This window comes from Typopeltis vanoorti, chromosome 19 (assembly GCF_054136105.1).
Source record: "Typopeltis vanoorti isolate ZY-2024b chromosome 19, IOZ_Tvanoo_1.0, whole genome shotgun sequence".
Classification (NCBI taxonomy): Eukaryota; Metazoa; Arthropoda; class Arachnida; order Uropygi; family Thelyphonidae; genus Typopeltis; species Typopeltis vanoorti.
Window position 1 is genome coordinate 29004379 of NC_143567.1, and position 10674 is coordinate 29015052.

The window sequence follows — 10674 nt, forward strand, 5'->3', positions numbered from 1 at the left end:
TAAGTTTACATTATTACTAATCTATCGATAATTTTCTTCAAAATTAGTCTCACTTGTCAGCATTCCAGTATTGTCATATTTATATTTCTATCTTTTAGGGCACTTCTAAATGCAGCAATCAACCTAGATCGTAGTCTTTCATATCTGTAGTCTAGTCTCCCAACTATTTTATTTCTAATACCACTTTCAGATACTAAGTTAAATTTTGTTTCAACACTGTTTTATATATTACTAGTTAAGTCATCATCAAATTCCTACCATGTACCCTCAAGGGGTGTACAGGATATGATAGTATTACATGAAAAAATTACTAGTTAAGTGCTTTAACTAATTTCTCTCTTATTCCACATAAGTTTATTCAAATGGTTCCCCATGATACTAGCTTTGCTTATTCCATTGTCTATTTCTATATTAATTAATTTGCTATCTTCATTAAATGTTGTGTTTAAATAACAAATATTTAGTTGTGCTTAAATAACAAATATTTAGTTGTGCTTAAATAACAAATATTTAATTGTTCTTAAATAACAAATATTTAATTGTTCTATAGATACTGTAATACGTGTTGCTATTTATCAATCCTTTTATAGAGCCTGTTTGGTTACTGCGCCTTTGGAATACCGTTATCTAATTAGCAGTGCGTGCTTTCTCTCTCGTAACCTTTCTTGTTTAAACTATTGCGTACTATGTTTATTTATCTTTCGCACTACGAGTCTTATGCCTATGGATACTAAAAAATTTACTTTATTTAGACTGTGCCACTAATCTTTTAATTGGCATAAAACTCTATAAACTGTAATACAACCAGTTGATTTCTCTCTCTCTTTCTCTAACACAAATTCCTTCAGTAAAACTTTACACAAACAGTCGTGGTCTATTTGCACTTAACTATACACTTCGGCTATCTCACTTGGTTTCCTACTCACAAGTCCGATAATTTTTTTTTTTAGGAACAGTGCATTTTAAAATAAACAATCAGGTGGCACTCTATTGACATATAATTAAAACACATTTATTTAAATTAAAAATAAAGTACATGAAATAAGCGATAGGGAGGTTATTCCTCTCTACCTATCCTTTTGATATAAAGAAACAAACTTTCTCTTTTCAATATTAAATGACTAAACAATATAATTACTCTGTTACTTCTCTGCTTAAGAAAACCAAATTGCCTAGACTAATTTACTTATAAAGAGATTAACTAGCTATGGCAAGGAAATTGAAAGAAAGGTATAACGTGTTGTTATAGAGGTTACGACTGCAAACCAGAATTTACTTACCCACAGTAAAGCATTTAATTTATGAGTTTAAGCACTAAATTTATTCACCTATGTGCACCAAAAGTCTAGAAAAGTCTCCCTGAATAAGAGTCCCCTCTATTCTAAGATATTGGCTGGAGCAGCTTTAAAAAATAAATGTGTCAATATCTGAACAGGAGACAGCTCCAGAAAGAAATTAGAGGATTTGTTTCTTTTAGCAAGGAATAACCTTTAAGTCAGGGTAAGCATGTGAGTAAAATTAGGAATTGGCTAGAGATATAGAATGAACATGTAAGAAGTTATACAGATATTAGAGTCAAGGAAATTTTGTAAGTCTTGTAGTTATTGTAGAGAGGTAAATTCATAAAGGAAGTAAATTATTATAGAAAAAGTAATGACATAACAATGGCACAGACGACAATATTTAACACCAGCCCGTTCTTTTTTTTTTTTTTCTCCATGTGCTCTTTTTTCCTTGTCTTGTCAGACAGTGGAAACTTCTCTAAAACTAGTGGACCTCTTTGATACTAGCTTTGAAGGTGTTCATGCTCTCAGAGCTTGCAAACAACTTTCCCACACACTTCATCATAAACAACTTTCTTGTGCTCATACATAGCTATTATACAAAACCTCTGATGGCAAAGCATTGCCTTTGTTTTTGACATTCTATAAACTTTAGTTAAAACAGTAAATACAATCAACTCCCATAGGGTTATTTACATTAATCTTAACATAAAATACATATAGGTTATTTTTGTAACAGTTCTCATGAGACTTGACCTCTGTAAAAATCTATGTAAAGCGCTTCGATATTTTTAAGCTACAATCAAGTTTTACAATACTCCAATGAGAATGCAGTTGGTTTACTCTTATTGCTATTACTACTATTATCACACCTCCAGACATTCAGTCAGTAACTTCACTCATTCCACAGTCCTGTTAGAGAAAAATCTGGCTCACTTATTTCGTAACACAAACTTAACTTCCACAGATGCCCCCTTTCCTATTCCCACCTTCCATGTAATGAAAAATTTCATGAACTGAATATCCTGTAACACCCTCTCAGAAGACTATCTTATCATATCTGTCTATAGTTCATGTAATCTAATTCCATAATCCTGATATCATTTTTGAAACTTTTCTTTATAGTCTTTCCACAGCTTCTTTATCCTGTTGAAACCCAGGAGACTAAATCTGCACATACTTGTTGTTATGACTGAGGCAAAAATGACTTCTATCCTTGCATGTCAGTGTTCATTTCAACATCATGATTATCCTCTGAGTTGTATTTGCAATTTTTGCTATGTGATCTTTGAAATCTCACTAGTATAACACATCACTGGATATCTCATCATGCCAAAGTGTATAACTTTACACTTACTAATATTGAATTCATAGCCATTATCACTTGCCTACACTTGCAGCCAATTCAAATCATCTTATGTAAATGCTAATATATCTAATATATATCAGTAGCAAACAGTTGAACATCTACGGTCAGGTCTCCTTCCCAATATCATTAATTTATAGATTTAACAAATGATCCATAGACTGATCTCTGGGGGTACACAACTGATTACCTTAAATCTGGCAGCTCCCCCCTATATACCACTTTCTTATACCTGTCTATCAACTCCCACATTGCAGTCCCATAATCTGCAGTTTGTGGTATCCTGTCAAATGCTTTAGCAAAGTCCAACAGCATCATAGTGTATTCATTCCTTTTATCCAACTCGGCTATAATATTATTAAATAAGAGCAAATTGAGACATGACCTCCCTTTTAGTGAAACCATACTCTTCAACATAAACTATAGGTTGTTTATCAATCCATTGCTATATATGAGTTCTTACCAACTTCTCTAAAATCTTTACGATCATTCCATAGATTCTGATAGGGGTGATAGTTAGCCCCATCCTTGTGCAATGTATGGATTATCATACCTTCTTTCCATTTCTGTGAGGGTCTCTCCTGAGCTGACACTTAAATTATACAAACCTATTAAGGACTTAGCCAATTTGGCTGAACATTCCTTTAGCATACGTGCTGATAATCCCATTTGTCTTTATTGTTGAATTCTTATCTAGGTTATGCAACAGCTCTAGAACCTCCTCATATGTCTCTTCATTCAGAGTAGTTGTAGCACTGTGCACTACTTACAGCATGTTGTGATAGGTCTTAGTGAAGTGAGCACTCATTATTCCAACAATCTCATCTGCTTCTAACACAAGCGTATTGTATGCATCGTTTAGTCAAGTTATTATTTCTTATACTTGCAGCATAAAGATAAAAATTCTTTTGGTTTGCTTTTTAGCTGCACAGTTAGTTTCTTTTAATATTCAAACTTAGCTTAGGTTTCACTAATTTCAATATGTGTAACTTTTGTGGTGTGTGCTTTATATATTTGATAACTTCTTATTCTCATGATATTCTTTCCACACAGTCTTCATATGGTTCTCTGGCTTAATAAGGTTGCACATCCATTTCACTCTCATCCTATTTATTCTTCAAACCCATTCAGTTATAGCCTCATTTAAGCATCTTTTCAGAGTCCCATTGCTGATAACTTTCCCATTCAGTAACTGATACTATGGGACCAAACAGAGTATTTCCTTCAGTTTGTCATAATTTCCAGATTTTATAGTTCAGCACGTAACCTTTCCTAATTGGAACATTCATATACTTATCTACTTCTCAATTCAGTTGGCCAAACAGCCTTATCCTTAACTGAGACTCCCCCTTCTGATTCTATGATCATATCTGATACTTCTTGGTCTTATGTTGCTTTTTTCACTTGCTGGTTGAGAAAGTTGTCTCAAATTCTTCTTCGTTTTTATCACGATCTTTGTCTGCTAGTGAATGTCTAGAGAATTGAAGTCATAATAATTTCTAGTTTGGTACCCATTGTAGTAATTTGGCAATGCATTTCTTTATCTCCAACAACTGAACTGTGAAATATGTAGCAACACTCCCGTGATATATTTCATCCTGGTAGCCTCAAACTCACAGCTAGGACATTATTACCATTATTGCATTCATCAATTTTTACCCTAGCGGGACTCAAGTCACCTGATAGCATTAGTTGTACTCCCCCCCCTTCTGTCATTTCTGAAAATACTATACCCTTTATTTGCATAAAGTGTATAGTATTTTGAAAATGCTATACCCTTTATATCAGGTTTCACTAGTGCCAAGAATTTAAGGCCACAACAGATTTATTAAAGTAACAAACTCAACCACTTTGTTTCTAATGCTCCTGGCTTTTGTGTGTAGACATAACAAGTTACCTCCTCACTGCTTTGTATACTTACATATGCATAGCTTGGTTGGGCAACTTTCTTTTTTCCATCCCTGTAAACTCTCAAAAAAAACAACAACATCAGAATTGAAAGTATACCTGCCAATAACTCGCCGCCCTGATTGACCGAGTGGTTAGTGTATTTGTTCTCCACCCAAAGGTTGCGGGTTCGAATTCTGCCATGGGCAAGGATGTTTGTGATTGTCTGTGGAAATACTAATGGTGGTGGTGGGCGGTTGATGGCATTGGTGTAGTTGCGGTTAGAATGAGCTGTAGAGTAGACAGAGTTGTAGAGTAGTTGCCCTCCTTCGATGAGTCCTTGGACTCCCTGGAGAGGTGTCATATAATAATAATAATTTTCTTGGCTTGTCTTTTTATTGCTGATTTTCATATCAAGTTTGTTACGGAAGTTGTACGCTTTAGTTCAGGAATCCTGTGGACTTGCACTGGGCTCCTTAAGAGTTTAAGAGTGCAATATATGCATAAAGCAAAGAGCTAGGCTTCATATCTCAGATTCTCATATCAGGTTTAATGCCACTTTCTTTTGTAATGTGATGATATAGATGAATAAGAATGGAGATGTGCTCTTCTTAGCTCTGATTTTCCATTGCACCATCTTTCTATACTTCAATTCTAATAGCTGATATACAACTCAGCTTTATCTTCACAAATTTATTTTGAGCTGTTTTCTTTCCATTAAATAATGATGAACTTAAACCAGCACTTTAGCCTTAATACTCATTTTCAAAAGAAGAGGAATTGATTGGGGCAGTACTGCATAAAATTGTCCATGACAAGTAGAAGAGACATAGTAAAGAAAATGAATATCTGTGGAAGAGTGACTGGAGTGTGCAAGATGGGGAGGGATCATTGATAAATCAGCTTGGCCTCTTCTGATAGCATTGAGCAATGTTAGAGAAATTTAGGGTGTTCCACTGCAAATACATGATCAGTATTCTATAATTGGATTTGGGATTTATACAGTGTTAGAAGTTGTACAGTGAGAGGTAGGTAGTGTCTTAGCTAAAAAGCATAAAATGTTTCTTGGAGGATGAAGGAATTATGGCCAAGATGTGTTTTTGCTAATAAAGGCTCCAGATGCAAGCCCCCCCCCCCCCCAAAAAAAAAAAAAAAAGAAATCTGATTGTGTGTAGAGGTTTGGGTATTATCAAAATAAAGGTCAGTGGTGTGAAGTCTTTCTTTTAAGAAGTTAGACAGGAATGTGTTTTGGCAGTATTGAAGTTCATATTGTTATTCTCACCTTAGGTATGAGAGTTCTGAGAAAATTTAGGGAACTAAACAGATGGCATCAATGGCAGAATCGTATTAAAAATGAAGATGTTACAAAGGAACTTGACATTGTTAATGTTTAAGAATGTGTGAGCAGAGCTAATCTAAAGTGATAAGGCTACTTAAATAGAATGGGCGAAGAAAGAGACCCAGAAGAAGACCAAGGTCTAGGTGGATTGATTCAATCAGAAGCGCCTTGTATGCACTAAATGTTAGATACAACAATGTTGGTGTGTTGACAAGTAAGACTAATTTGGAGGAAAATTGTTGATAGGAGATAAATAATGATATAAACTTAATCTTATAGTGCTGTCATAGTACCTAAACACTCCTTGAGGGTACATATTTGAAAATTGATGATGACATCATCCTTATGCACAAGCTATCTTTTTCTTACAAAAAATCTTGCTTAATAAGATTACAGATTCCATTTCACTCCTACCCTATTTATTCTTCAAACTCTAGGGACACATTCTGATGTTGCATCATTTAAGTATTTCTTTAAACACTTCCTATGCACTATCAATGTCCTTCCTATCCAACAACCAATACAATGGTATACAGATCCAAGCATACTCCTCGGTTGGTCATAACTTCCTCCTTTGTAGTTTAGCATGTAACCTTTTATGGAACATTCATAAAGTTAGTTCCTTCTGAAATCAGTACAACATGATTTATCACCAGCCGGAGGCACAATAGTTGTCTTTAACTGAAAACCCCTCTGGCATTATAATTAGATCACACATAAGCACTAGCATCTGAGCTTGTGATTTTGTTTAATTTGTTTAATAGTACAGTTCTGTTAATTGCCAGTCATGTAATACATGATAGTGGAAATTAACAGAATTATAAAATATTAAAATGGTTTGTTATTTAATTAATTTATTTTCTTTTATAGAAATATATTTAATTAATTTTGTGAAGATATGTTATGTGATAGCAGTCAAACACTTAGCTTGAACTTGTTTACAAACTGGCAAATTTGATTTAAGAGTCGTGTCATGTGACCAGAAAGGAGAATGGAGATAGGTATGTAGTTCAGGCATTCAAAAAGGGGATGCCTATGGTAAAATGAACTGTTTATTATTATGGGTTACTCCATGGAGTTTTTAGACTCATTGAGGGAGGTCTTAAACACTATCCAACCTTTGCACAGTATCTATCATACTTTGCTTTGAACTCATTCACAGTCAAGGCACCCACAACAGACTCTAGCAACCTATTCCACTCATTCACCACTCTCTCCAAGCAAAAAATCTAGTTCTAATACCCTTGCTTGCTACACTCTTGCTCAGTTTCCAAGGATGACCTCTAGTTCTCCCACCACCAGTGACCTGTTCTGAAAATTTTTCTGTGTATAATCTTGTAAAAACACTTCAGTAATTTGTCTCAATCACATCATCCCTTTTCTGCCTATCAACCAATTTCTGTAATCCACAGATCTTCAACCTATTCTCGTAAGGTCATTCCGTAGACCTGATACCATCTTGGTCACTTGCCTCTAGATCCTCTCCACCACTTCCTCATCACCAAGAAATTCAGGTGACCAGATCTACACGCAGTAGTCAAGATATGGTCTTATCAAGACTCGATAAAGAGGAATAATAACCTGCTTGTCTCTGCTCCTCAAAGTATTCTTCAGTAACCAAGTAATCCCATGAGCTGCTTTAGCCACTTTTGCTATGTGCCCTCTAAACTTTAACTCCCTGTCATCAATTTCCTGGAGTACAGTTCCATCAATGTGGTTTACAGGTAGTAATCTTTTCATCCCACAATGCATAACCCTACACTTTGCCACATTAAACTGACATCCATTCTCCTTTGCCAAGACTGCCAGTCTTTCCAAATCATCCTGCAAAATTTTAGCATCATATGTATTAACTAATGTTCTACCCAATTTTGCATCATCAGCAAACAACTGAACAGTTCCTTTCAGATCCTTTCTTATGTCATTAATGTACAAATTCAATAATAGCATCCCAAGAACAGAGCCTGTGGTATGCCACTAGTCACAGGTCTTCTTCTGGACTCTACTCCTGAGTGAACTACTCTCTCTATCAAAGTCCAGCAGTATCACCATAAAACATCTAAAGATGTTTTAGGAAGCATAATACAGTCATTATATATGTTGCTAGTTTAACTTCTGAGTTGACATTTGTAGCCAGATCTCTGTAAATCAATCTCTTGATATACTGTAATTGACATTTAAGGTGAGAATGATGAGTAAATGAGTTTGCAAAGGAAGTTCATAATTTGTTTGATCTATTTGTAAATAATTCATACTTTTTTTTCTCTAAAAAGTTGTTAGATAAGTCTAGAGTTCATAGAGATTTGATGAATGCTTATACATCCCCTAATGACAATACAAATCTGTATGTTATGAAAGATAAGATTTTATACACTGATATAACTGGGAGAAGTTGTGATGATGCAGCCAGTTAATAGGATGCATGTAATGGTGCAAGCCTAAATGTTCATACAATTCCTACCAAACTTGAATATAAATCTGTATTGTATTGTAATTTTTTTTTAAAATATTTCAGTTCCTAAATTCTGATCCTTAAGTCCTATTTGGCCTGAACCTGGCTTGTTCTCTCCTAGTCTGCTCTTCCACAAATTTTCTAAGCCTTTTCTCAAGTATATATATGCATAAGTCTTACTTGGAATAACTCATTATAGAAATTTTGCTGCAATTTCACATTCAGTTTTATGGATGGGTACCATATGTGAGCTCTGTTCCAGTCATCTGAATTCATCTGGAATTCAACTCTCTGGACAAGCCTTCTGATTTATGCAGCATGACTACCATATAATTTTATAGCTCCATATTTGAGCATTTTTATCATCTACTCCAGCTGCTTTTCTACATTTTACATTTCTGATTTGTTTACCTGAAGTATTGATATTGCTTGACTGCATTCCTCTTAGATATCTTCTACTGCAAGACTATCACTGCTTAAGTCATTTACGTCTTTCAAAGTAATTACATCAGACATCAGAATATATTCAGTTTTTATTTTTCTGTTTCCTTTATAAGCTTCAATAGCCTCTAGATCATTTTTTCTACTTCTGATGTTTTTTTTTTTTTTTTTTTTTACCATGGGTGCTTGTGTTGTCTTATGTCTTAGCATTTCTACTTTTAAAGTGTTAACTTCCAAGACTGCTATAGTTTTTATTCTACTCATTGGCAAGAGGAATTTTTTTTAAAACCTTTTTTTAGCAGTTTTTTGCATTAATTAATCTTTGTGTCAGGCATGTAAGGTTTCTTCTCCTCGAAACTCAGATTTTTAATCTTGCACCTCAGAAAAGTTGGCTGTAGAACTACTTCTGACAACATATTAGTTAAAGTTTAGGAATGAGAAGGCAGCTGTTACCTGCTGTATCGTTGTCCCAGTGTCTCAATCTTCGTTAGCCTTAACCTGTCATCACTGAGGATGTAGAATGGCTACACATAAGTTTAGGCTGAAGAAGTTTGTATGCATACCCTTTGCTAATCAAAGTAATTAGTAGATTTATATATTTATAGTCTTACCAAAATCATCCTATAACTTTTGTTTCATTACTTTTACACATAAAGCTATTTTTCCTTTTTATTCTCTTAAAGTACTTGCTTGCTTTTACAATTTTTGATATTTCTGTTCTAGGACTAACTTCTGGAATTCATCTTGAAACTCTGATTCTTCTATCCTTGCAAACAATTTTACCACTTGGCTTTTTGCCTAAATCAATTGGCATGTTTTTCAAATTTTGCCATTGAGGTGCTAGCCTGGTTGGCTGAGTGGATGGCATCTCTATTTTTCAACCCACTAGTTATGGGTTTGAATCCTACTGCTATGTTTTTAAGTGGTAGGTGAATTTTATTGTCCAGCATGAGATTGCTTTGTTTATTGGATCCCTAAAGTTGTCTGGAGAAAAAAAAAATCTATTTAGTCTCCATAGCTGGGTTTCCCTGTTTATTTTACCTCAATCATTTATGATCATCATTTATCATAAAAGCTTTAAATAGAATGAAAGAGTAGAAAATGAAATAGTTTGCCATAAATAAGATTCTTTATGGTATCTTATTAATAGTTAACAAAGGATTTTTTTTACTTGTTAATGTATTAATGTTTTACTTGTAAACGTATATAGAATTTAACTTATTCTTTTACATTTTTCCAGGTCAATTTCTTCTCATCAAAATTTCCAGTATCCTCAATTCATAAACATTCTGACCAAATTCAGTTGCTGTGAACAGCGCTTTGGTACATAAACTTTCACTGTGAACTATCATCTGAAATCAAGATACCATAAAGCCTGTCTCCAACCTTCAAGCAGTGTGTACACAAATCATGGTCCAGTTAATCATGCAGTTTTGATCTTCACATAAAACTGAACATATAAATTATGTTGCATTTGTTAACTGGGTTGTACCACATCCATGTAAAAATGGAATCCATGTCATGAAGTTTGTAGAATGCAAAGTATTCCAGCCAATTTGGAATGTACTAGAAGTAAATAACTTGTAATTATGCATTAAGAGACAAAATTTTGGATATTAATTTTATAATAGCTACTTAAACTAGCAACTTGTTTAAGTAATACAGGGTATATATATGGGGGGGGGAGAGAAAAAATGTAATGATATAACTGGTGGTTGTGAGAATTTCTAAGAGTATTTTCTCTTATGAAATGCTTGTAATATTGTTTCAGTAATTTTCTTATTACAAATAACATGACAAGATATGGTGAGTGCTCATCTTTTTATCCTTAGAAGTATATTCAAAACATAATTAACTAAAATGTGAATTTAAAAAAAAAAGAATTTCTATCATTTTTTTTTCATAT

General features: G+C 34.0%; 1 protein-coding gene across 1 annotated transcript in view; it reads left to right on the forward strand.

The window, feature by feature from the left end:
* Tango14 (transport and golgi organization 14) overlaps nucleotides 1-10563 on the forward strand; it is a 59491-nt gene extending 48928 nt beyond the window's left edge. The window contains exon 5 of the mRNA XM_090409434.1: nucleotides 10009-10563. Within this exon, the coding sequence (XP_090265560.1) occupies nucleotides 10009-10099 (91 nt within the window). The 3' untranslated portion in view covers nucleotides 10100-10563. The remainder of the gene's footprint in view (nucleotides 1-10008) is intronic.
* The last annotated feature ends 111 nt before the right edge of the window (nucleotides 10564-10674 follow it).